Source organism: Podarcis pityusensis (assembly GCF_964106645.2).
Source record: "Podarcis pityusensis genome assembly, chromosome: 1".
Classification (NCBI taxonomy): Eukaryota; Metazoa; Chordata; class Lepidosauria; order Squamata; family Lacertidae; genus Podarcis; species Podarcis pityusensis.
Window position 1 is genome coordinate 43,913,036 of NC_138028.1, and position 27,125 is coordinate 43,940,160.

General features: G+C 44.4%; 1 protein-coding gene across 3 annotated transcripts in view; it reads right to left on the bottom strand.

Annotated features, from left to right (window-relative positions):
• RPAP1 (RNA polymerase II associated protein 1) overlaps positions 1-27,125 on the bottom strand; it is a 45,873-nt gene that overhangs the window by 12,559 nt on the left and 6,189 nt on the right. For 2 of the 3 annotated variants that reach the window (XM_080996454.1, XM_080996455.1), the window contains 14 exons: positions 24,785-24,877; positions 22,453-22,639; positions 21,980-22,156; positions 20,890-21,132; positions 13,875-13,990; positions 12,749-12,847; positions 11,930-12,031; positions 10,355-10,522; positions 9,152-9,343; positions 8,847-8,981; positions 8,477-8,656; positions 6,835-6,992; positions 5,284-5,463; positions 461-662 (listed from right to left, as the gene is read on the bottom strand). In XM_080996454.1, the coding sequence (XP_080852580.1) occupies positions 461-662; positions 5,284-5,463; positions 6,835-6,992; positions 8,477-8,656; positions 8,847-8,981; positions 9,152-9,343; positions 10,355-10,522; positions 11,930-12,031; positions 12,749-12,847; positions 13,875-13,990; positions 20,890-21,132; positions 21,980-22,156; positions 22,453-22,639; positions 24,785-24,877 (2,232 nt within the window). The remainder of the gene's footprint in view (positions 1-460; positions 663-5,283; positions 5,464-6,834; positions 6,993-8,476; positions 8,657-8,846; positions 8,982-9,151; positions 9,344-10,354; positions 10,523-11,929; positions 12,032-12,748; positions 12,848-13,874; positions 13,991-20,889; positions 21,133-21,979; positions 22,157-22,452; positions 22,640-24,784; positions 24,878-27,125) is intronic. The other variant, XM_080996456.1, reaches the window with a different exon arrangement.

A 27,125-nucleotide genomic window follows, 5' to 3' on the forward strand; every position in this document is an offset into this window, starting at 1 on the left:
AAATCTTTTCCACTTGATTTGGAAAGTTTCTGATGCTTTTGACACTCTCCCCATGAATGGGGGAAGAGATATATTAAGCTGATCCTGTCCGAAGTCATCGTAGTAAAGCCAGGTTAACCAAGGTAGGGCCTCAAGATGTTGTTGGACTCCAACTCCCATAAGCCCCAGCCAGGATGTCCAGTGGCCAGGAATGATGGGAACTGTGATCCAGCAACATATGGAAGGTACCATGCTTGGCAAATTATAAGACGGAAAGACACTGAAACCAGCTGCAAGGTTCACCTGAATTTACAAAGGAAGCCAGAAGACAGGCACCTGTATCATTTCAGTTAAGACAACTGCACTTCCTTCCCTTGACTGTACTCCAAGTCTTGCCCGGACAGATAGTTGCACTGGGGAATAAAGGATCAACCCAGCAGACAGTTGCAAGAGACATTTCTTTGGTTTTCACAGGCCTCACCTGCTGATTGCAGTGACTGTAATAGGCCGCCATGTAAAGAACATAAGCTGTTGTGAGCGGCTGCAGTGCCTGCCAGATCTCCAGCTGGGTTATTTGTTCAAGGCATACTTTCAGTTGCATTTCAATGATGGGCCTGAAGCCCGATACCTGACTCCAGGTGACTGGCGGAGGTGGAATCTGGCCACCGCCTTCTGGATCACTCCTGAAACAGAAAAGAGAAACCATGAAGGGGAGAGGTAAGCTTCAAACTGCTAACGCCAACTGACTGATCAGCCTAAAAGATTCAGTGACTGTGGAACATGTTTTAGGATGCTTTCATTGTTGTCCGGTTTTACTATTTAACGCTTTGTTAAGAAGTGGTAGATATTCTGAATGAAATAAATGAACAAAGTTTACTCATGAGAGTATTGTTTATATCTTGTTTATATTATGTCTATATTGTTTATATTATGTCTACAACTAGATGGCTTCACAAGCAAGCTGAACTGGTGCCTTGCCCTAATCTTATCTATTATTAAATTATTACTACACTTCTATCCCAAGGAGTCCACACTGCATACATGGTGCCCCCCCCGCCCCCCCATTGTATCTTCACAACCCTGGCAGGTAGGTTAGCTGAGAGCTGAAGACCAGACCCGTGTCACCCAGTAAACTACATGGATTAATCAGGATTTGAACTCTAACAATATTTACATGCCACCCAATAACTGTTTAATCAGAGCAGACCTACTAAAATGAGTGAACCTAACTTAATCATGATCATTCACTTCAGTGTGCCTCCTCTCAGTAAAACTAAGCTGAATATCAGATAAGTTCTCCGGGCAACTAACAATAATGGCACTATAAATAAAAATCAGAGAGTAAGTATAACCAAACAACAACAACAACACACCACTCAGTGTATTAGTACAAATGGGGAAAGCAACATAAGCTCCACTTATGGATGAGAATTGAAATGACCTTGTTCCAAGTAATTGAGAGAGGGGGAACAGGGGAGCAAAAGAAACAAGAATGTGTTATTTCTAAGCAAGGTTTCTGCAGTTGTTTGGCTGGAGAGGATTCATCAAGTTGCAGTTTTAATATTTGTCAATTTTGTGCCATCTGTAATATTTTCACTGATGTTTTGCAAGCTGCCAAGAGACTGCGAAACAAGCAGAATATAAATTCATCCATTCATTTATTGTTTTAATTTAAGATAGGAAATGGTCAAGGCCCTTGGCTGATCAAAGATTAAGAGCCGCTTCACACGTGCACAGATATCACTTGATTCCTAATTACAGAAACTCATGCGACTGATAATTCTTGGGCTCAATCTAAAGGTGTCCCTTCGGCTCGCAGAAAAGCTTTCAATTCAGATGATGTTACCACAAACAGAAGCGGGGGTTAATTTTCATTGATAACCCCAGCAGGCTGCAGCATCACCTTCCATTCTGTTCTAGAAAGTTATCCAACCTTCTGGAGCAGATTTACTGAGGGTGCAGGGGGCTGCAAAGGGAAATTGGCAAAAGTCACCTCCCTTCCTCTTCCACTAGCAGAGGCACACAATAGTTTTAAAGCCCCTCCACAAGCAAAAGAGAACAATGGGATTCAACCCATTATGTCTGCAGCGATGAGAGTTCCATTTGCGAGATGCAGGACACAAGCCAAATTCACACAGAACAGCTCTCATACTGCAACAGCACTTTTCTCTGATGCTGGACACATTACGCCTCTAGCAAAGTGTTTTTTCCTTGGTTTGCCCCTGCAGCCTACCAGTCCCATATACTTTCCTTCAAAGTGCTCCCACCCCTGTCACTCACTCTCATCAGAGAAACCTCTTTCACTGAGCCAGGTATTTATTTACACCCACCCAAATGATTATCTTCTCAATCAAATTCACTGTCAACCTCCACTGCTGCAGCACGAACAAACCTCAGGCTTCGCTGGACTCAGCAGTGGATTCCTAGGGAATACCACAATCAACTGCTCTTCAGCAAAGTCTAATTATTTCCTCCCACTCATCCTAAGAAGAGGGAAATGAAAGAAAAAGAGATACAAAAATAGGGAACTAAAGCAGGACACACACAGGGAAGACTAGAACGCCTCTTTGAAGGGCAATTAATCTGACAAGACTGCTAGGCTGAAAGAACATTGATGTTCACAACCTTACTTGCCGAAGTGATCAGTTTTTACTGAGGTATCATCACCACCCTCATAAATACCTTCCTCACAACTATAGAAAGCCAAAGAAGCTCTGTCACAATTCTCATCACCAGTCGTGCATAGACAGCTGTTATGAAAAGGACAGAAACTTAAATACCACTTTCAGCCACAGAACAGCAATTTTTTTGTCTCCAGGAAGCTTCCATCATGTTTGGTTATGTGTTGTACTCACTCAAAAGTTTTCAAAGACAAACAGCCTCCGGTAAATGAACCCTACTCCTAGACTCTCTTTGTCTGTATTCTGTATTTTAAAGTGACCATGCCAAGCATGACACAGAGACACAGCTCTTAAGTACAAAAAAATTAAAACATCCATATTTTTCACATTTAAAGCCCGAAAACGGCTTTCCAACAATAGTGGTGGTGTTCACTCATTTTTGAACACAAAAGAATGGGTAAATTATCTTCACTTTGCTTCTCATAAAAGTGCCCGGGATTTATTATTTATCTGTACATATTCAACAGCCATCTCATGTTTTAAAAGCCTATAATCATCTCACACCAGAACCACAAGCATGTGGCTATGTCAGGCTGCATATGATATAATTTAGGAACGCTGCTTTGTAAACAATAGCCTCTTCTCTTCCCCACCCACCCCATCATTTTGAAGGTAACTGGCTCCCCCCCCCCCCATCATTTAAAATCCTTTCCTGCCCTTCACTTCAAGTGCCACTTTCCCAAAACAAGTGATGAGAATTCTGCACGGCCTATTTGAAAGAAAAACCGGAGAAATTGATTCACCTGTATTTTACAGAAAGCCAATTCACTAACTGCTAGTTTCTCTTTGTAAGGAAGCACTTAACGGCAGAATTTCAACAAACCCTACATTTAGTGCCAAGTGTTATTTGGCCATTGCAGAAAGCTGACATGTGATGGCACCCTCGATTCTTAGAAGCAAGAGTGCCACAGCTCTCGTTCAAAACGAAACTTCTCTAAAAACAAGAATAAAGGCAAATAATAAGGTTGCGCTCACAAACCCATTCCCTCGCTCAGTTACCCTTTTGAAAGAACCTGATATTGTGGATGGTTTATCTTGTGGCTTTGCAAATGCTTCTGCCTGGATGGAATGTCTCTTTGATATGGGATAATGCCTCTTGCTTGCCGGGTACGGGCAAGTTTACCTCTGACTTTTGCATTGCTGGAATGTAGCAGCACACAGTACAGAGGCCATTATGTGGAGGAAAAACATCCACACATACAGGCAGGGAATGGTTTTCAAGCAGATAATGCAGCAACCTCGCTGAAGCTACACAGAACTGAGTCTGCTCAGTGCATGAATTGGGGTCTGTTGGGAACCCTGCATGAAAGGCAGCGTATGACCATTTGATGGCTTCTGTGAAGGCTGTTCTTTTTTGGGCAGGCTTTTTAAAATCAATGGCTGCTGTATACCACTTCCACACCACCCAATATTTTTGTCCCCCAAATCAGGATGTCAGGAGGGGAGCACTTTCCAGTCCAGTGCTCTGGCGATCGTGTGCAGGGTAGTCCCAGAGCGCCAGACCAGAAGGTGCTCTGGCACTCGTCAACAGGGACACACCAAAGTGCCTTCTGCTCCAGCGTTCTGGCACGAGGATTCACACCAGAGCACTGGACAAAAAAGTGGACTTGTAAAAGGGTAAAAGTATTGGGAAACGATATACAGTGAATTGAAAAAAATGGTTTAAAGTACCTTTCCCCAAAAAACCCCAGAGCCCTTTCTGTCAGGGATAATTCAGAGGGAAATTCCCAGGTGTCAAAAAAGATGTATGCTATTACTGTGGCCCATGTTTTGCTAGTACAAAAATGGAAAACAAGCGAGGTCCCAAGCAAAGAAGAATAGCAACTTAAACTGATGGAATATGCACAGCTTGTAGATTTAACATAGAGAATAAGAGAACAAGAAGAACATACATTTAAGGAAGACTGGAAAATGTTTACTGAATATATGGGTGAAAATTGTGTTCATTTAAAAACACTGGTAGCACTAAAATAAATTCAACAGTGTTTTGATGTATGTAAATGGATTACTGAATGGTTTAGTTCATGTAAAATATGCAAGGATGTGTGGTATGCAAAATGAACCAAGGAAAGAGAAGCAGAGAAGTCATTGATTTAGGGTTGTCTAAATGAATCTTTTGAAATGTAATTTGGAAAATTTTGTAAAAATTATAAAAAAGGGCACTGGACAAAAAAGAGGACATTTCAGGATCCTAACAGAAGCCATGACTGGCATCTAGGGAACAGCAGGTGAGGACCAATACCCTCGTGTCTTACTTGTGAGTTTCCCATAGGCCTTTGCTTGAGATGCTGGACTAGATGGGCCTTTGGTGTGATTGCAACTTATGTTACTAAGTTGTTAATTCATCATCTCCCTCATGTTTTAGTTTAGAGCATTATATCTGCTATTTCTTATCTCTTTTAACTGTTATTACTTGCATACTGTTTGTTATATTGTAATCTACCTTGACATCTGGTTTAAAAATTCAAACAAAAACCTTTACAAATAAATAAAATAAAATAAAATAAAATAAAAAGCACTCCAGTGAGTGATGCAAACTCATGTTGCTACTGCAGAACGTGCCTTTTTAGGAACACACATACACACACACACACACACAACTGGCAAGAGAAGGTGGCGATACCTGCTAAGCTGGGCTTGCAGTTCTGCCCTGCAGCCGGCCGTCTGTGTCACTTGAGTAAGCAGAGTCACCATGGCTGTAGCTCGCTGGACAGAAAGGTCAAATAGAGAGTTGTTCTCCTGAAAACTGCCAGCCAATTGAGCCAGGGATGGGACCATCTTCATTAGCACAGGATAGAGATCCCTGTAAATTTGAGAAAATGTATGAGGCGGAGGGCAGGGATCACAGGACATTGATTCCAGTTACAGATGGGTAGCCGTGTTGGTCTGCCATAGTCGAAATAAAAAAATTCCTTCCTGTAGCACCTTAAAGACCAACTAAGTTAGTTCTTGGTATAAGCTTTCGTGTGCATGCACACTTCTTCAGATACACATTGATTGTTACAAATAATTTGACATTGATTGTTACAAATAATTTGTTTACTCCCAGCACAATCCAAAATCCCATGATAACTTTGTTACTGACCCCTTTTCTGCAGAGAAAAGGCTTTCTGCTTCTCAAAGCGTTTGATAAAATGAACCAAAAATTCATTTTTTAATAGCTGGAAAAGTTAAGGCTTGAATAGAAATGAGGATTTTCCTATGCAACCAAAAGACATCATTTCAACCTTACTTACACTGTTAACATCTTTTTCAGTAAAGATAAGAGAACAAGCATCTTACATGGTCATGGCAGGCAGAACAGCCTATATGCCAGAATTTGAAGACAAAAAACTTTGCAGAAAAGAGTATCACCCATTACCAATTTACTTTGGTTGCTGGTTTGAATACAGCTGTTTAGGGAGCAGTTCTTGTGGCAATGATCAGCTGCACCTAGTGTCACTCACTGATACAAAACTAGCATTTGGGCATACATAACTGTTACAAAGTGGACCCCTTCTGGTTTGTGAAAACCAGTCTGGAGAAGCTGGATTTTCTGCTAGCCCAGAGGAGTCAACACCTCTCCCTGCTAATGAGTGGCCTCAAATCTGCAAGCTTCAGATACAGTCCTCGCTAACAAGCCCAGTGACTGAGTCCACAGATACCTCACCTCAATTCCAACCTCCTTTATTCAGGGGATGTTGCAGAAAAGGAGGCTAAGCAACCATTTCAGAGACAGTCTTTATTTGCTTCCTAGATTCTTGTCAAACTGACTTCCCTGGTAACTGTGTAGATTAGTGGGTTTTTCCGCTTGTTATCCATCCTGGTTTAGAGATTAATAGGGGCAAATAAACCTTAGTGATCTTCTCAGATGTGGCCTTCTAATGTTCTTGATGACATGGGAGAGATATACCTCTCTCCTGCCAAGTCGCTGCTGCAGTTTATACAAGCTCCTTCCTCTCCTGCCTACTGCAAAAGAAAGACTGCAATACGCAGGTGGAAAAGGGAATGGCAGATCAACCACTATGGTGAGCCATCACTATGGTTCACACCAGACTGGCTCTGCCAGTGCAATTGCACAACACTCAACCATAGTGATGGTGATGGTGAGCAGAGGTTTCCTAAGTTGCAGCTGGGCAAGGGTTTTTCTTTTTTGGCAGGTAGGGAGAAGATGTGCCTTATTCTGAAAACACACCCAAAGAGATCACAGGCCTGACCGTAGCCGGTGGCCACAGCCCACAAGCGGAAAGCTTCAGTGTTCATCCTTATGGCTTCCTCTATCCTCAGGGGAAGGTCTTTGGGATCTTCAGCTACAAAGCGACCCAGCCGACTCTTCAGTTCGAACTTATTAAGCTGTGAATAATAAGCAGACAGCAGAGTAAGCTGCAGGACTTAGGGGAGAGTAACCCATACGGACATCCGAGGAGGAACACCTAATGATAGCCACTGGATTAGAGGGCTTTAAAATGGGATCGGGCAAGTCCATTAGGGATAGAACTGTCAATGGCTGGTGACCATGATGGTTAAATCCACAATCACATGCACTGAACTACGGAACACCAGTTGCTAGCATCCCTTACTTGTGGACTTTCTGGGTGCAACTGGTTGGCTGCTATGGGAAGCATGCTAGGCAAGAAGGATCGTTGGGAGTGAGTCAGCCAGCCAGTCTCATACCCAATAGCAGATGGCTTGGTGTGGCGGCGGCAGCCACTTGACCTCCAGTCTGCTGCTACTTACTGGGAAGTAGAGGAGGAGAGATGAGAGGAGGTAGGGAGGCTGGCACAGTGCAAACACACCAGACTGGCTCTGCCAGTGCAATTGCACCACACCCAACCTTGCCACCACCTTGTCCTTCCACCTCTGCATTTCAGTAAGCAGCAATGACACAACGGAACAAGGTCAGGTGAGTGGCGCTACCCCACCACCCCACCTCCTGCCACTGCTTCTACCCTTTCTTAAAGTTTCATGGAAATCAATGGAAGCAGCATTAAAAATGAGCACTCCTTTTCTTCTTACTTCCCATTGCACTTCCTTGGCGTTGAACCTTCCTATCTCAGCAGCTGTCTTTCATCCCCTTTCCCCTTGCCCTCTGCAACCAAAGTACTTCTTACACCTTCCCCTAGCTTACCTCCACATAAAAGTTCTTTAGAAAATCTGAATTCCAAGCATTACTTATTTCAAGCACATGATTTGTTTCCATTGTACCAAAAATTGATGTGTGTATGTGTGTCTATGTGGATCTATAGAGAATGCCAACAGACTGGTCAGCCATCTCTGGGGAAATTGAGTACAATACGATAATCTTTATTGTCATTGTCCCATACAGAACAACGAAATTGGAAAAATCTACATCAGACATTAATAATAAATAATAATAATAATAATAATAATAATAATAATAATTTATTATTTATACCCCGCCCATCTGGCTGGGTTTCCCCAACCACTCTGAGTGGCTTCCAACAGAACACTAAAATACAATAACCTATTAAACGTGAAAAGCTTCCCTAAACAGGGCTGCCTTCAGATGTCTTCTAAAAGTTTGGTAGTTATTTTTCTCTTTGACATCTGGTGGGAGGGCGTTCCACAGGGCGGGCACCACTACCCACAAGCCTGCTATCCCAGCCTGGATAGCCCCTAAAAACTCTGATACCCCATAATTGAATACAATATACTCACATAAAGACTACCTTACACTGCGTTTAAAATCAAAATTGCATTTGGATAGAAACTGTTTCTCAGGCGGCTCAGTAACCAAGCTTCTTCTTCTTTTCGTCTCAACCATCTTTTGAACTTCTGCCCCCCTGTTTAAATAGCTTAAGTGGAGAGGCCCTTACCAGCCTGGCAGCTGCATTCCTCCCTCCAGATGCCAAGACTCTCATTAGCTTCATGGCAGTGGCGCATGGAACTCCATGCAGACTTGTGAGCAACTGCCCAGGTTCAGCTACTCTTGGATTCCACTGAGTGGGGAGGAATTCTCTGATGACCATCTCAACCAGGCGAGGACAATCCAGGATCTGCAAAACAGACATTTAAGAGAGAATATTTAAGAGCAGCACAAAGCCACTTATTTGTCAGTGCAGCAATGTAAAAAATTTAACCATCTGGCCAAGTATATCAAAGGAATCTGAAATATTCCTATATGATCTCTATTCTTCCACCTCAACTGGCATCTTTGACCCAGAGAACACACACACAGGTACCTACCCGACTGCATGCTTCAGTAGAGTGCCTTGCTATGCGCGTTAGGATGTCTAGACTCTCCAGGACTACCAAAGGCACAGGTCGCATTACTTCCAGAATGTATCTCAGGCGCTGAAGAATCTTGGTCTTTAGCAGTCCCTTGGAGATAATAATAAGATTTTGTAAGTCTAATACAAAAGCCCCAATTATGGCTCAGCAAACTTCCACTTCAGCCTATGAATCAGTAACAGATATGTATTTTTTGTGGGGGGTTTTTTACAAAGATACTGCTTTATTGACAATATTCTGGAAGTGACTAGAGGTTTTACCTTTATGGCATCATACTGTGCCACTTCTGGATCTGGTTTGTTTTCATCCTTTGGTCTTTTCCCCGGTGCCTTCTGGGTTGGAGTTTGTTCCTCATTCTCATCTTCCTCCTCCTCCTCCTCTTCGCCCTCATTCGGGATAAAAGGGTAGACAGTGATACCCTGGTACCATGAAAATGTCTTGTCCAGATACTCCTGCAAGGAAATGAAAAACAAGAAGCTAGTTCTTGCTGAACAGCTGTCGAAAAAGGAGGAGAAGATGCTCTCATGTCCACTCCTAGGCGTCTTTGATAGCAAGGCTTGGAAAGAGCCCTCCCAGAGAAATTACTGGAATAAATGGTGTGAGAGGCAGCACTGGGACTTGAGAAACCATAGTTTAAATGCCCACTTAGCCAGTCACTGCCCCTCAGCCGAACCTACCTCACAGGGCGGCTGCAAGGATAAAATGAAGAGGAGAGAAGTGTGTGAACCACCTTCAGCTTCCTGGATTAAAGGTAGGACATGAATATAATAATAAACTATAACAAACAAATATTCACAATAAGTTCTAAAGGCATGGACCCAGAATTGTTCTTCTGGAAGCAGAAAACGCAAAGGATCCATTTAATGCCCAAGGAGGGAGCTGCCTCATGCAGAGTCAGGACACTGGTCCATCTAACTCCGTAGTGTCTCTCACCAGAGGATGGGAGCCTCAGGCTCAGGGGCCAAATGTGGCTCTCCATGCCTCTCTTTCTGGCCCTTGGAACTCAGCCCCTAGGTCTTACCCCTCATCAGCCCTGTTCCATACTCTCCTTAAATGCTTTTTGCCTGGCTGGAATGTGTCCTTCAACTATGATAACGCCCCTTGCTTGCCTGGATAGCAAAGTTGGAGAAAAATGTGTGGATCGCTGGAATGTGGTCTGCTGACACAAAGCTAAGAGCCACATCAATTGCTCTATCCACTTTCTGTTTCTGGCGCCATCCACCAGTGGTATGGCACACTACAAGGAGATGTGGCGACACTTGGGAGTGGCTCTGCATGATTTCAGACAAGAGTGTTTCCCAGCCCTGCCTGGAGATTGAACCTGGGACCTTCTGCATGCAAAGCAGTTGCCCCACCACTGAGTGGAAGGGAACAGAAACCCAAAATAACACGGAGATCTATCCCTACTGATACCAACACTCAAAACTATTACACATGGATTCTTGGGTTCTACAGATAGACACCTCATCATCTGGAGAGACAAGCAGCGCATGGAGGGCGTGGACAGTGGCTGCAACGACATTATCCACTGGGTCATCCAAGGAGAAGCGGAGCAAAAAGAGGAAACCAGCGTCAAGCAGCACACGCAGGACACTTCCTTTCAGCGAGGAGGCAAACTCCCCTGCCTTGGCCTGAAAACACACACCACAACGACAAAGTCAGGTTAAAAGGAGAGAGAGAGAGAGAGAGAGAGAGAGAGAGTTGTTGTTTTTAGAAGGCAGCACAGGGACGCTTTCCCGGAAGTCCTTAGACTGGAAACTGATGGAAGCAAATCCATTCCACTTCTTCCACTTCAAATCATGACATTTTCTTTTTTTTATGATGAAGATTGATATCTTTTGCATTCTTATCCTCTGGCAAAATGCACACAGCTATAAGGCAACTGAGTTTCTCCCTAGGGCTCCACAAATGAGATCACTAAATACACCATGGGCAGCTGCATCTCTGGCCTCGAGGGGGAATGTTCTTCCCTTGGAATTCTGCCAAGGTGTGGTCATCTCTCTTGTCTCTGACGTTTGCCCTGTGCTTTGGAGGCCTTGTGAGTGCTTCCAAAGCACAATAATGAAATCAGGCCCCTCCACTCCCACCCGCACATCCTCTATGCATTCCACAAACAATGATGGTCTACCAGTGGGGACTAAGCCAGCCAAGATCTGTAGATTCTGGCTTATATCAATATACAATTATGGCCAATTTCTGCCAGACTTCATAACCTTTTCTCGTTGCTTTAAAGCACTTAAGAGCCTAATTTGGCTGTTCCCAATAGCCAACGTATTCAACTAAACCACAAATTAATACAATGCAGCAGAAACTTCACCATTAGCAGATTTGGCAGTCGCTAGTGAATTAAACTGCTAGCTGCCTTTTGTTTCCCTTAACTGAGAGCCAATTCCTATGCATGTTTATTCAGAAACAATCCACACTAGGTTTTAGTGGTGCTTGTTCCCAGGTAAATGTGCAAAAGAACATCACTCGAACCTTTCAGGTTAGATAATAACATGATAACAGCATCAGAAGACTAGTAAGATTTCAGTCTAGTCACCAAATATATGGAGAGATCCAAATAATGTTTTATTTACTCATTAAGGAGGTAGGAACCTTCAAAAATGTTTTAATACGGCCTTCCCCAGGCTGACTCCCTCCAGCTTTGCTGCTAAACTCCAACTTCCATCAGGTCTTAGCAGCACAGCTAGTGGTCAGTCTTAAAGCAACATCTGGAGGTGTCAGGCTGGGGAAGGCTGTTTTGATCACTGACCCATCTAATAAGAAATGTCACAGTGGGAAGCTTTCTGTTGGAGCACCGTGGTCATTCTTCAACTTTGCAAAAATGACCACTTCAGATCAAACCCTGTGGATGTACTTGCATGTCACCAAACTGTCTTAATTTAGAGATTCCCTAGGGCCAATTAAAAGGTGAACAAGATCAGAAACCAAAAAGCACATTGGTGATTTGGTATATGTGGAGATGGTTTTCGTGGCATCAGAAGAAACCTGGCCACCCCGTTTCTCTCTTGTCACCCCTACAAAGGTTAACTCACCTTCTGGACAATGTGACCAAGCACCTGCAAAGCCAGAGTCCTTTGCTGAATGACCTGGCTGCGAGACAAGTGGAAGAGCTCTTGGAGCGAGTAGCCAGCCCTCTAGCATAAAAATAAAACATCCAGACATTAGGGTATCTATCATTGTGTTACATTACATACTACTGAAGAGACACCATCCTTTCACCTGAACAGACTCTGAAAGAAGCAAGGAAGTCAACAGGACTGTCCTCTGCCAATCGCACCACACAATCCAGGTAATAGTGCAATACATGCAGAGAGCAGGGGCAACAAGGTTCCTGTGCTAAGCTTTAGATGAGTCAAGCATGCAAGACACATCAAACGCTACAAAGAAAGCATGGGGAAATATTCCAAGGTCGCTGAGCACCAACCTGATGGAGGTTATAGTAGGAGTCACCCTTTTTTATAAAGCTCCATTAGGTTCTAAGCAAAACACCAAAAACTGAGCCTTCCCAGAAGAAACACTCATTGGAATGCTACACCACACTATCCAATAGTCTGGGATCTACTGTTCAATAAGTTACTGCTACTCAAGAGGAGGGTGAGGGAATTTCCCATCCTCGTATGTGATGAGAAAAAGAAATCTTGCTCCAAGTAGCAATCTTATTTCACAGTAATTAATTCTCTGCTTCTTCCATTTTTGAAAGCATGAAAGTACTTTAGATGCCTTCAACTGAGAATCATTAATGGTCAGACCACCTAGCCCAGGACTACCTAAGAAGGAAAGACAGGAAAGAGAGTCAAACATGCAATGAGATCACAAGCATGTTCTAGCGTTCAAGGCTGTTCTCCCCTTACTTCTGCTTCCTCTCCGTGGTGGTGTAGGCCCAGATGTGTGGGGAGGTCTTTATCTGGGGGAATAAGATCTCCCTTCAGATTGAAGCGTGCCTGCATTGCCTATTGGAGAAAGAAACAAATAAAATTATAACCTTTATTGCCTACTGTGCCATTCAGCTATTCTACCAATTTAGCTGCTCACACTTAGTAGGATCTAAATCCCTTAACTACCCAAGCCAACTTTTACCATTTTTTGCTGACAACATGTTCTAGGGAAGGGGACCTCTGGCCTAGGGACCAAATGTGGTCCTCCAGGTCTCTCTGTCTGGTAGGGTTATAAACGCATAGATATAAAATAACCACCAAATGACACCTTGAACCTAGGTTACGGCCACCACAATGGACTGTCTAGGTGCCATTTTCTTTTACAATGAAATTATTATTATTATTATCATCATCATCATCTCTATATTGCTTTATATTTTAAAGAAAAAATGTCTCAGAACAGTTTCCAACACATTAAAACATCAAATAAAACAATACAGGATTAAACAGCGACAAGACATCTCCACAGATAAGTCAGCCGGCTGCCACGCAGCAGTGTCTTTTGATGCTGGGATATTGGGGGGGGGGGGGCAGCAGAAACTGCTACTGTACACCAGCCAGATGGTGGAGATGTTAGTTGCCAAACCTGATGACAAGACATCTTCACATGGTCACAACTGAACCCGCAACTGGTGCCTGGGCGATTTCAAACACTGCTGTCTGGCCTTTGGGATTCTCTGTAGGCCAAATTGACTCTTCCAGGCCACACCCTCCTTGAGAGCTTCTGCCTGGCTAGAATGTCTCCTTGAACTGAGATAATGCCTCTTGCTTGCCTGGAAGGAGGATGGAAAGTGGTGTGGGGGTGGGTGGGTGTAGAAACAGCTTTTTCATGGCTGGAGTGTAATCTACTGTTACCAAGGCAAGAGTCACACCCACTGCTCTTTTGCTTCTGCCCTCTGCTGGGATGCAGCCTGCCCCCCCGCCCCCCGAAGGTTCCCATAAAAGAAGGCAGCCCTCAGGCTGAAAAAGGTTACCTACCAATTTTCTAGGGGGAAGTTAATCTGAAAGCAAGAAAGAAGGGACTGTGTTTTATTCTCCTGACCTTTTTGGTTTTCTTCTGCCGAGGTTTAGGGAGGTCCTTCAACCACTGCAGCTTCTCCAACTCCACAGTGTCCATGTGGAGCCACTCTTTCTGAGGCTTCACTGGAAGGTCACCACCTTTTGGGAAAGGCAAAGGCAGACATTGTTATTCCTGAGCGTGAAAGCAGAGCATGCATCACTTTCATTGTCAACATTTGTGGCTCTGAAGAAGTGCATCAAATACTGCTTTTATGACACTACAAGGGGAAGGGAAAAATGCTCAGAGACTGACTCATCATTGATACATAAACATCAAAGGTCCACCAACAGTTTAATCTTCCATAAGATCTGGAGAAGGAAAGTGGATGGCGCCGTTAATAAAATTTGCAGATGAAATGAAGATGAGCTGAATATCAACTTGGACGTGGAGTGAATACAATCAGATTAGAAAATCAAGAGCACAGAATAACATGAGGCTAATGATTTAAACTGCACTCCAACAAGCCTAAGAAAAGGGTCTCAAAATAAAGATACTGAGGAGAGAAAACCGATAATATTGGAAAGTAAGAGTCTTGAAAGGCAAGTTCAGAGGGCTCCATTATTGCCGTCTCACGAGCGATAATGTTTAGAATTCTGGGTCTTCACAAAGAGCCAGTGAGAAATTGAAAGGGGGGAAAAATCAACTAATTATACATTTTGGCTCTGCAGCAACAACTGAATAGGAGACTCTGAGCATAGCCAATAAGTTTTTTAATGGTTGGAACACCAAGAAGATCAATTATTTAGCATTATAGACTAGGCAGCAATGGAAGGAACAATTAGCACCTTGACAACCTCTTGAGATAAATCTACTGAGTTAACTCTGGAATGTTGTTCTAGTTAGTAATGTTGTAAGCATCCAAATCAAGTTAAACAAAGCTCTAGTAAAATTACAGTAACAGCTTATTTTCAACCATTACTTATTGCTTATCTTTGGACTACAGTGGTACCTTGGATTACATACGCTTCAGGTTACAGACTCCGCTAACCCAGAAATAGAGTCCGATCTTAACCTGAAACTGTTCTTAACCTGAAGCACCACTTTAGCTAATGGGGCCTCCCACTGCTGCCGCGCCACCAGAGCACGATTTCTGTTCTCATCCTGAAGCAAAGTTCTTAACCCGAGGTACTATTTCTGGGTTAGCGGAGTCTGTAACCTGAAGCGCCTGTAACCTGAAGCGCCTGTAACCTAAGGTACCACTGTACATTCATTTTATATTTTTTAAAGAAATGCTGGAATGAAGAACAAACACACCAGTGGGGTGGGTGTGAAGCAGGAAGAAGCAGAAGAGTCTTCTGGTATTTGTTTTTCCCCTCTCCATTAATCACTAAATGGAGAAGGCGGATTAAACCATGCTCTGAGTCAAATTAGTAATGTGTACCACCAGACACTAGTATTGCAATCTTGTCAACAGTGGGGGGAAGACTGTTATGTATTCTAGGGTTATCAGCAGATTGTTGAACTGATGAGAAACCCCTTTAGAGAAACACAACCTGGCAGCCCGGATGGTGAATGTGCACGGAACCTTTCCAAGCTTATGTTTTGTTTTTCAGAATTGGGCGTGCAACATATAGTCAGCCTATAGTGCCATTTCCTGCAGCTTGGCTCTCTCCTGCACACTGTTTTACAAGCACAGCCCCCACCAAGCCAAATCTGCTAAAGTTCTGGCTCTCTGGTTCTCGGATTCAGCCACAGATTCATCGGCACCATGACAGCATAAAGCAGAGTAGGAGGAAGGTGTTGCAGAGAAATGCCTCCTACATACATTAACTGGAGAAGATTACAGAGGCTTTTGCCAGGCTCCCTCACATGCACCATTACGTCTTCTGGGACGTATGGCATAGAGTGCTGTGGAACTTGCACAAGAGGAAGTCTGGTTGAAACCCTGCTCAACAACAGAGGTCCTTGGGCAAGTGTAATAAACCTATTACACTATTTGCTGTGTGGCTAAAATGTTACTAGCCCTTGGAGGAAGAGGGTGTAGAAATCACCCCAGGCTTGCAAGCTTCCCCATACTGTGTTCTAGTGCAGCTACAAGGAGATCAGAAGCCTTTGTTGTTGTTTAGTCGTTTAGTCGTGTCCGACTTTTCGTGACCCCATGGACCAGAGCACGCCAGGCACTTCTGTCTTCCACTGCCTCCCGCAGTTTGGTCAAACTCATGCTGGTAGCTTCAAGAACACTATCCAACCATCTCGTCCTCTGTCGTCCCCTTCTCCTTGTGCCCTCCATCTTTCCCAACATCAGGGTCTTTTCCAGAGAGTCTTCTCTTCTCATGAGGTGGCCAAAGTATTGGAGCCTCAGCTTCATGATCTGTCCTTCCAGTGAGCACTCAGGGCTGATTTCCTTAAGAATGGAGAGGTTTGATCTTCTTACAGTCCATGGGACTCTCAAGAGTCTCCTCCAGCACCATAATTCAAAAGCATCAATTCTTCAGCGATCAGCCTTCTTTATGGTCCAGCTCTCACTTCCATACATCACTACTGGAAAAACCATAGCTTTTACTATACGGACCTTTGTTGGCAAGGTGATGTCTCTACTTCTGATGTCTCAGAAGCCTTAGCTCCTGCTTAACTTCAGTTTAGTGTGTCATTTGAGCCCCAAACTTTGGGTTATTTTTACCCACCTCATCAGTTACCTGTCTATTCTAAGCGGCTGTAGTTCTCCAAGGTCTCAGATAGAGGGGTTTTCAATCGCTTGCTAGCCTTTTAGCTCACAGACAGCCAAGAGTGAAACCAGGGGTCATCTGCATGTGAAGCAGCACTGGGCAATATATCAATATATAGCTCAGGACCGGTATTGGGAGGAGACCATGACGACAGCTTCACTCAGCGGTATATCGGTGGTGAAACCACCATTGCACTCTGCCCTGGCAGAGGGAGAAACAAGTTGGATCGGTAAGTTGCCAATACAGCTTGTTCCTCCCTTTGCTTCTTTGAACTGCTTGGGCTGAGGAACGTGCTGCTGCCCTCCCCTCAGCAAAGCAGTTTCAATGAGGCTCCGACCTGCCACTGGCTCACAGGAACCAGTGGTGGGATGGGGGCTCATCGCGGCTGCTCAGCTGGGAAGCGCAAAGCCTGCCCTTCCCAGCTGAGAGAGCCCCGCCCCCGCTCCTGCTTGCACTCAAGTAGGAGCGGGAATGGGGCCTGCAGCCTTGCTTGGCTACCACCTGGCTGCCTTCGCCTTGGGGTGCATGCTGTGCCTTTCCTCCCAGAAAGACAGAGCCCACCCTCCTGGTAGAAGGCAACCAGGTGGTGGAGGGGCTCTTTGATGATGCCGGCAGGTCTGCCGCTCGCCAGCAGCCCCTCTCTGCAAGGGGCAGATAGGGTGGTTTTGCACCACCTTGCGGACTTTGCCCAGGAAGGTGGGCTGGAACTACACTGCCATGTTGAAAACCCAACATCGCCCAGCCCCTAATGTGAAGCGTGCGCTCTGTCACTGAGCTCTGATTGCAAGCTGCAATCTCTGCTTCCACTCCAGCAAAGAAAGTCGAACCCCTTTCGGAGGATTTCGAACCCCTTTCGGAGGAAGGATGGGATATAAATCTAATAAATCAACACACCCTTGTTACGGAAAGCACACTGTGGCCCCACCTGAGAGGGACCTTGAGAATCAGAAGCCCAAATCGTTGACCTTGTTGAGAATGGGTTTCCCCTTCTGAATTAATTGCTCTCTTCCCATTGCAAGCACAGGCTGCCTTCTTCCCTCTGGCAACATGGCTGCTAAGTCTATTCAAGATGCATTTACTCCTTGGCATCAACAGTGGCAGCTTTCCAATGCTAAGTGCTAATGCAAAATTAATAATACGTCTCCTGCTGGGCACAATGTGCTGCATGCATAACCTCGGGCAGCTTGAAAAGCTCCATTGATTTTTATAATTGCTCCTCTCTTCCCAACAATATACTAAGTCACCCCACGGACAGTTGCCCTTCCTTGGTTCAACACACCTTTCCCTCTCCTCCCAGAACCAAGTTCTGCTTCCCTCCGCAATCACATCTTGCTTCTCCTCTCCCAATATGCCATCTCATAAATCCTTTGCTATCAATCTGCTGCTATCTCCACATTTTTTAGGGCTCAAAGGACCTTTCCCCCCCCCCCATCCTGGTGCAGAGGAAATACCCAACATTTCTCTTCAAGCAGTGCACCTTAACAAGCTATTGTTCTAGCGCCAGCCTGCTAAAAACTAAAACCCAATGCAGGAAAGCATATGAAAATGTGGGGGGAAGAAATTGTGGGCAGGGGAGGGGAAGCAGCTCTTGCGGAAGTGCTAATCCACCTGCTCTCGCTTCTTCTCCCTTCCCTCCTCTTGCACATTAAAGCTGCTCTCTCAAGAAGAGAAACAGTAAACACCACCCCTTATCGCACCAAACCACACCGCTCAAATCCAAGAGCGATTCAAAGATCTCATTAAGCAGGCTCCACGAGGCAGGGAGACCCAGAGAATATAGCACAACAAAGGATCAGACAGAAGGAAACAGCCAGCGCAAGTATGGGGCCGGGGCAGAGAGGCAGCGGAGAGGTAAAACACTCAAGAAGAGAGGAATGCAACAAGGCGGGAGGGAAAGGAACAGGATGAAAAAAAGAATAATAGCAGGGAAGTTTCGAATTAAAGCTTACGACAGAGCAGGTCTGCACAAACTGTGGCCAACAGAGCCAGGCACTACTGGCCATGTATCGTGGGCTGCCAGGTATCTGGCAATCCAGAAAGCTACCTTATACCAAGACAGTCCACTGGTCCATCCAGCTCCGTATCCTCTGCACTGATTGAAATTGACAGGGCTCTCTCCCACCAGCCCTACGTGGGGAGATGCCAGGGACTGAACCTGGGACCTTCTGCGCTCAAAGCAGATGCTCTGCCACTGAGCTAGGGCCCTTCCCCTTGTTTCTGCAGTCCCAAGAACTCAGTAAAACCAAGGAGGTTAACTGTCCTCTTGGATCGACTTCATGGGTCGTGGTTTGTTTGTTAAGGGAAGCACAGAAAGCTGCCTTGTGGAGAGTCAGGCTGTTGGCCCACCTGGCTCAGTTATCATCCCTGATGGCAGGCAGTGGCTCTCCAGGATTTCAGACTGAGGCCTCTCCCAATCCTACCTGGACAACTCAGAGCCTTCTGTCTGAAAGCTCCTGCTCTATCACTGAGCTGCAGCCCTTCTGGAATACACTTGGAGCTTTATTGTAACGAAATGCTGAGGCAAGGAGCTAAAGAACAGGATCCCCAAACTGACCAAGATGAAGGCCTCAGAGATTCTGGCCTGACCCCTCAAGGTCTCACATTTGCAACTGAAATGAAGCCCTGAGTGTGCTCTGCTTTCTCTTTACCATTTCTTCCTCCCATCACTGTGGAAATTAAGATGTAGGTTCCTTGGGGCAGAACCTTTTCTCTCCCCTCCCCACCCTCAATTTTTTTTTTAATGCCTTCCCTCATTGTCTGGGGATAACAGAGGCAATGAGCAATTGCTTTTGGCTGTCCTTTAGCAAGAACTGCCTGCAGGTAACTCAATCTGGACCCACTAGCCAGATCACTTAAGTACAGGAAACAGAAAGGGACCTGCAGATATGGCAAGAGTACAAAGGGTATTATTGATCCATATCATCATCAGAACACAAGCTCCAGCAGAAGCCCACAGGTCCCTCTTACGGATTTGACTCCAATCTTGAGGCATCATAAACAATGTATTTCCTCCAATGCACATATTATCCCCATTCCTACAATTTGAAGGGGATGGAAAGTGGGTGCCCCTCTAGCCTGCCAATCAACCAATACCTCAAGCTGTGTGCCTTTTAAGCCTAGGTAATCCACACTGAGGACGAATATACCGTAATCTAAACACAGGATTCTTAAACCTCACAGGATTTATCTGTCTTGGGAGAGATTCCAGCTAGCTTTAAGCAGCTACCGAAATCTGCTTCCTCCACCCACAACCCAAGGCCTTTTGTTCACAGAAGTTCTAGTTTGGAGGAGTAACTCCACTTGGCAGTCAATCTCCTTCCCGAAAGCCACAACAATTTCTCACTGGCTTCACCCAACCCCGCAGTGCTGTAGAAGCCGCAATGGAGACCGAGCTACATTAGCAGCTTCTGCAGGTGCAGCCGCTAAAATCTGTTCTGGCTTATCTTCACTCACTTCTGCAGCGCAAGCAGCCAATGATGTGGTTCCTGGACTCATTGCTAGCATACTTCTTTCTCCAGCCCCCAAACTTCCTACTGTTCATCCTTGTTCTCCAATCTCACAAATCAGATCCTTTTGCTGATTCTTCCTACAAAGCCTCTGCCCAGGTACCTAATTTGACAGCTCCGTTGTTAACTTCAAACACATCGCTTCTGGGAATCAAGATATAAAAGCCAGGCCCAGAATCACCTTGCAGTAAAAATGGGTTTAGGGTCATCTCAGAGTGGAAGCAGAAAGAGACTGTAGCTGAAAGAGACTGTGGGGGCAGGGGGAGTCCCCGAAGCGGGCATATGTTCACAAGGAGCAGGTAATGTTGCCATATAGTGCCACACAGTGAATGAATCAGCAGCAGCAAATATATATATATATATATATATATATATATATATATATACACACACACACACACACACAAAACCCAAACATATTGATTGTTCCCAAAGGACACGCAGCCTGCCAAGAAGTGAAAGTGAAGGTGCCATTCAAAACTACTCTTATCAGCAGCTGCATCTGTAGTTGCCATACTTTTCATCTCTGCCACCCCTTGCCAGAGAGTATTGCAACACCAGCAAATATATGAAAACTGCATGTAGCAAGTTTCCCACCCCCACACCCCCTGAGGTTGGGTCAGGTAAAACAGCCTCTTCTTAGTTGTATGACAAAGCAAAATTACGGTCCTGCAATTGTTTCATTTGCACAACAGATTTGAGTTGAGAATACTTGGCCTCTAGAATTGAAGCAGTGATCAAAACCCTGGAAGAACAAGCATGTATATTATATGGAAACTTGGATATTTTGCTCATCCATTGCAACAACGCGTAACTTTTCCTTACCTGTGCTATCCTCCATTCTTGTACCAACTTCTGTTTGCACGGACTCCTCCATGCCCTCCTCCTCTTCCATCACTGGCTTCTGTAACAAAGGAGCTTTCAGAGTTTCTTCTGCTTCATGCTGGGGTCTAGGCTGCGTTTCTGGATGAAGAAGCTTTCCTGGCCTCTCATGCTGCTTTTGACTTTCTCCTTCCCGAGTTGCCTTACCATCACGTTGTGACTTTAAGAATGCAAGTAAACCAGGATCTGATAACCATGAAAATGGGACAAAATACTGTCAGCATTAAAATTCCTCCTTGATGCATGCGTCAATTCTTTGAGTCAATAGTGATTGACGCTATTACAGTGGTACCTCGGGTTAAGTACTTAATTCGTTTCGGAGGTCCGTTCTTAACCTGAAACTGTTCTTAACCTGAAGCACCACTTAAGCTAATGGGGCCTCCCTCTGCTGCTGCACCGCCGGAGCACAATTTCTGTTCTCATCCTGAAGCAAAGTTCTTAACCCGAGGTACTATTTCTGGATTAGCAGAGTCTGTAACCTGAAGCGTATGTAACCCGAGGTACCACTGTATTATTATTATTATTAATAATAATAATTGTTGTTGACAATATAAAAACATAAAAATGCATAACATAGTAACTAGCAAAACCAATATTCCCACTCATATCCTCATCAGGTCCCCTCCTACCTGGCCTTCAGACAGATGACTGCTTTTCAGGTTGCAAGTTAAAGACACGATATCACATTTGTGTCTCAGAAGCATCCCGTCCAAAAAAATTAATGTAAGCAGCTCTCTTCAACAGACCCATGAGGTCTGTGAAAGAGGTTTTGCAGTTTGTGTGCCTGTTACAAAGTCAGCTGCATAAATTAAACATGCCAACAGGAAATCTTCAAGCGTGGAAGCGAGTCCTGGGAATGATTCCACATGTCTGAAGCTGGCTTCGCTGCTTTGGACAATGTTCTTTTGTGTAGAGTTCATGTTATGTTTCGTGCTTTCAAAACTGAAGGTAACTGCCCTGATCCTTAAAAATCAGAGGGGGGTTAATCCAAATCACTGAATAAGGTGTACAGAAGTCAGCAAGAAGTTCGTACCTAGCTGAGCCAGCAGTCGTTTCTGCTCCTCCAAGATCTGCTCTTGAGACATGGACTGCAGCTTCTCCAGGTTCTCCTTGTGGATGTTCTGGGCTTCTTGCTCTCCTCCCAGGCTTCCAAGACCTTTCCCAGTGACAATACTTGAACGCTGACTGTGTACACTACCAGCAGGCATATCTAGAAACAAAGGGCACTGTGAGCGGTATTCATAAGCAAACTTAAACTGACAACATACTCCACTGAGTTGATTTACAATCTGGTGCATGTAGTCTCAGACATTAAGTCCCACTGAGTTCAATGGTGCTTACTCCAATGTAACTGTGCGCAGGATCACCGCCTCAATGCTAGGGCTCACCAGCACAACCTTTTAAGGAGATATTTGCTTCTCTATGCTAATATTCAATAAGCATCTTCAAGGCTTCCACATGCCATCGGGAACTGAGAATACTTGCTCCACAGGTATCAACATTTACCTTCCTCACCCCTGCGGAATTGGGTCTCCATGGCTTCAGAAGGTAGGGCAGCATCTGGAGCTGCTGGTCCTACATTTGTCTGCTCAGCTTCCTCAAGAGAAAGAGAAGATATTTGAGCCACTTCGGCTGCCCTCTTAGCAGCTATCTTCTGAGCAAAGATACTTTTCTTTCCAGCTGCTGATTTTGCCTGCAAGAAGACAAAACAGCAAGTAAACACTCCTATGCCTTTCTCATATAACAAAAAAAACCAATTCATCAACATTCCTGCCACCCACTCCAATTGGGTCAATATGTGTTATCCAGATTTTCTGCTGCCTTCAACATGGATTTCTATATTGTGTCCTCAACTGCAAGCTGTAGATTAGAGAATTTTTAGGGGGGGGGGTGGAGAGAGACAGAGTCACAGCCCTTCCTCACTCTTTCCCAGATATGATGTAATATATTACTTCGCTGTTAAGTGTTTAAACACCAGGAAGAGGAAAATAAATACATTTCTTGACAAAATGCAGCAAGCAAGAAAGCATCTGGTTGTAGGTAAATTCTGGCTAGCTTGTTCCACTCTGCCTCTATGATTAATCCAAGAGTCTGCTTATCTGAACGCTTTGCATTTCTGAGGATAAACAGACTTCACTGTCTTGGAAAAGCCATCTCTGAAGATTTTGGGACCGTAAGAGGGCAACAATTTCACAGTAATAAATTTGATGAATGATGCCTAACTAATGGATTTTAAAATTTGCATAGTGTCTACACTCAGGCTCTATCAGAGACTTACTATTGTTAAGAAAAAAGCAGCATGAAGCATATCCACCTTGATGATACTAAGCCAAGAAGCTGCGATGGAAAGAAAAATGATATATTGCTACAGCCAAGATTGCACAGCCGATATGCACACCATGAACTGTGTGGAAACTGGCAGCAGAGTTTCTGTGGATGCAGGTTTGCTTCCCTCCAACAAGAGCCAAAACAGCTGGATCAGCATGCAAAAGCCTGTCTGTGCATGCTGAAGAGACTCTCTGGATCCCGGCCCATGTCTCCCATCAGCATATTAAAAAAAGGAGACAAATAGTAGCACCTTCTATATTCAAAATGGCAAAAACCAACATTGCACACCACAAGAAAACTATGCAATGCGCTTGAAAGACTGGCTTTTTTATTTAAAAAACAAAACAGCATTCCCTGTAACAAGCTTTTCAGATGCTCCAGCCCTAAGTCCATGCTGTCTCCCAGGAGACAAAACTCTTGCATGCTCTCCCCTTCTCTCCGTTGTTTTCTGAGCTGTTGCCTCCTAGAGCTCCAATCAGTAGTCTGGTGGGAGTGTCTGCCAATTCTGACTGCAGCTCCCATAGTACAAATGTAAGTGAATAGGCCAGAGGCGCAGGCAAACACAAGGCCACACCTCAGAAACCCCAGAAAAAGAAAACGTTTTGTAGCATGCCAAAAATGCAGTTCAGACTCCCCTGAACTAGGAAGAAACCCAGGTAATTTCAGGGCTCTGCTAAGTTTTCATAAATGACAATGGTAGTAAAAACTGGGCAGAGAACCACTGGAAACACACGTAACTGCACAGAAGTAAGGAAAGTGCTTTGTAAAGGGCACTGAAGGAATGTGATAGATAATGTATTGCATTATCTTACACTTCACTAATGTGAATCCACCACTCAGTGCTAGCAGGTATCCAAAAGTTTAGAATGGCTTCCTTCATCAACTTTGGAAATATGGAATAACATGTTCGGTACCGTTAGCCTAAACTTCACCAGGAAGTGGTATGACAATGACAACAGGAGTCACAAAAACCTGCTCTATTTCCAGACCTTGCCACCAAGGGCATAAACCAAATCAAGGGCATGTCCCACACTTGGGGTCAAGCTGGTGATCCCTCAAGGAAGCCCCATGGTTGTCATGAGCCAGACACTGCCTCCCAAAATCCAACCAAAACCCAACAATGTCCCATCCATCTAGCAGACTCATCCCACACAACTTAAAATCTAACACGTGTGCTTTTAACGTAACTCACTGCATCCAGTTTGCCGAGTCTCCTATGTAACGCCCTAGAAGCCCCAACACTTCCTCTATTTATTCAAAGCATTTTTGGCTGCACAACAAAGTCCATCAGCAGCAGATTGCATTATGATGAAGCATAATACACAGAACTAAAAGAAGAAGAGTTTGGATTTGATACCCCGCTTTATCACTACCCGAAGGAGTCTCAAAGCGACTAACATTCTCCTTTCCCTTCCTCCCCCACAACAAACACTCTGTGAGGTGAAGGTAAGCTAAACAAAGCAGAAACAAGAGGAGAGGGGGCTGATAAATGTGAAGCTGCTTTTCTTACCTCTGTTTTTATTTCGGACCTGTGAAAGACTCTGGGAAACGCATCTCCAGTGAAGACAGGCATGGTCACGTTGGCAGTGCTTGTGTCACGTTCCTGCCACAAAGACACAATGCCAAATGAATACTGGTTTCATTCATTAAAGCATTACAGTGCTTTACAATGGCTCAGCAGAAGGCGTTTGGCCTTAGACTCCTGCTCAGGTCTTCCCTCAGCTATAAGACAGTAGCTGTTGCAAAAACTCCTCACTTCAAATTTCATTTTGTACTTGTCTAAGAGTGGCCTACTTCTAAGAATAAAAGAGGCGCTAGGTTCATCAGCATTGGACAAGGACAGTTCCATCCTTTCTCCAGAAAAAGCATAAAATTGTGTCACTTGAGAGATGCATCACTGAAAGACACTTGCCAACCATCAACACTTCCATGTTTTTTTAAAAAAAACTTTCATTATATATTTTTGAAGACAATGTAGCATAAATTGTAAAAAGGCCAAGAGACCAGAAACAAATTCTTACTAGACAATAAAAACATTATCTTGACATTAACAAAACCGGTGTTGAATCGTCGGTTAACTCATGGATTTCTAGCAACAAATACAACGATGCAGCTGTGTCCTTCACAAGGTGTAATTTCACAACTGAAGCATATCCGCACATGCCTATATCCAAACAGGCTACTAAATATTTGTAACTTCATTATTCGTAACTGAGGTCAATGAGACTTGCTTCCAGTTAAGGGGGCAGAGAACTGCAGCCTTTCTAATAGAATGACTGACAGCCTCTGTCACATCCAGAGGCTGCTGATGGCAGGGTGGAGCCGAGATACTTAACTTGGCCTCCCAGCAGGTTAGTCATGGCTGTTTACTGGGGGTAGGGGAGGTCAGTGCGGTGCATACGCACAGGGTAAGTCAATCTGGGCACCCTCACCCTGCTCTCTCCTAGAAAGCTGAGGTAAAGGTAAAGGGACCTCTGACCATTAGGTCCAGTCACGGAAGACTCTGGGGTTGTGGCGCTCATCTCGCTTTATTGGCCGAGGGAGCCGGCATTTGTCTGCAGAAAGCTTCCGGGTCATGTGGCCAGCATGACTAAGCTGCTTCTGGTGAACCAAAGCAGCGCATGGAAATGCCGTTTACCTTCCCGCCGGAGCGGTACCTATTTATCTACTTGCACTTTGATGTGCTTTCGAACTGCTAGGTTGGCAGGAGCAGGGACCGAGCAATGGGAGCTCACCCCATCACAGGGATTCAAGCCGCCGACTTTCTGATCGGCAAGTCCTAGGCTCTGTGGTTTAACCCACAGGGCTAATAACTGTTAGTGAATATATAATCGGTTATGATGTCATTCAAAATATACGAATAAGCCACCTCAAAATGATGTATATATCATACAACACATCTCACAAAACATTCAAGTAACTACAAGTTGTTATACGTATCAGAGTCAAACAAAGAATCAAACAAATCAATGAGTAGCGAGGAACGCCAAGCTGTCTCTCAAAGGAAGATGTCTCACAAAAGTGTCTAAAGGACAGTATATCTGGAATAGTTCAACTGTTTCAGAATAAAGTCTTCATCAGTGAATAATTATCAATGAAATATTCATACTAGTAGGGATCATGCTAGTGGGCACTGATCCACTAACGTCCAGCGTGCTGCGTTTGCATTTTTGTAGATTGTTACATTTTGCAACACAGGAGTTTGTGTTTATTCAGATTACTCTGAGTAATCTGCCAGAAGGTCAGGTAAGCGCCTCACTACCACCTTGCCTGTTACCAGTCATTTCAGGACCTCATACACAAATTTCACACCTAACAACTTGTTCGCAACATGGGCTAAGTTCTGCTTGACCTTTTCTACTGGGGCACACATCCCCAAATACAAAATAAATGTGTCTCATGTCAAATACCAAGGGAATCTTAAACAGATATATGTACCTCGAAACAAGGACATGGTAAAATGCATGTTGGTAAATTATATGTATACAGTTTTGATAGCCAATCCATGTGTTTTGCTCTTGGGTATATGAAGCCAAGCTCTAGTGTAGCTACTACACTAAAGAGCTCCGGCAGCAGGGCTAAGAAGGACATTGACCTCATAGAATCATAGAGCTGGAAAGGATCCAAGGGTCATCGAGTCCAACCACCTGCAATGCAGGACCCTCAGAGAGCACCTGTCAGTAAGGCGGCACTCACTCCATACAAAGCAGCTTCCTATAAATTCAGTAGTCAGAAGGTGCCTTTGAGCGCCAGAAGGCTTCATTTCCCAGCAAAAGAAGAATAAATTAAACAACAATAAGTAAAAACGTGTATAATTACAAATTACATAATTTCTGCTTTGGAATGTGTGT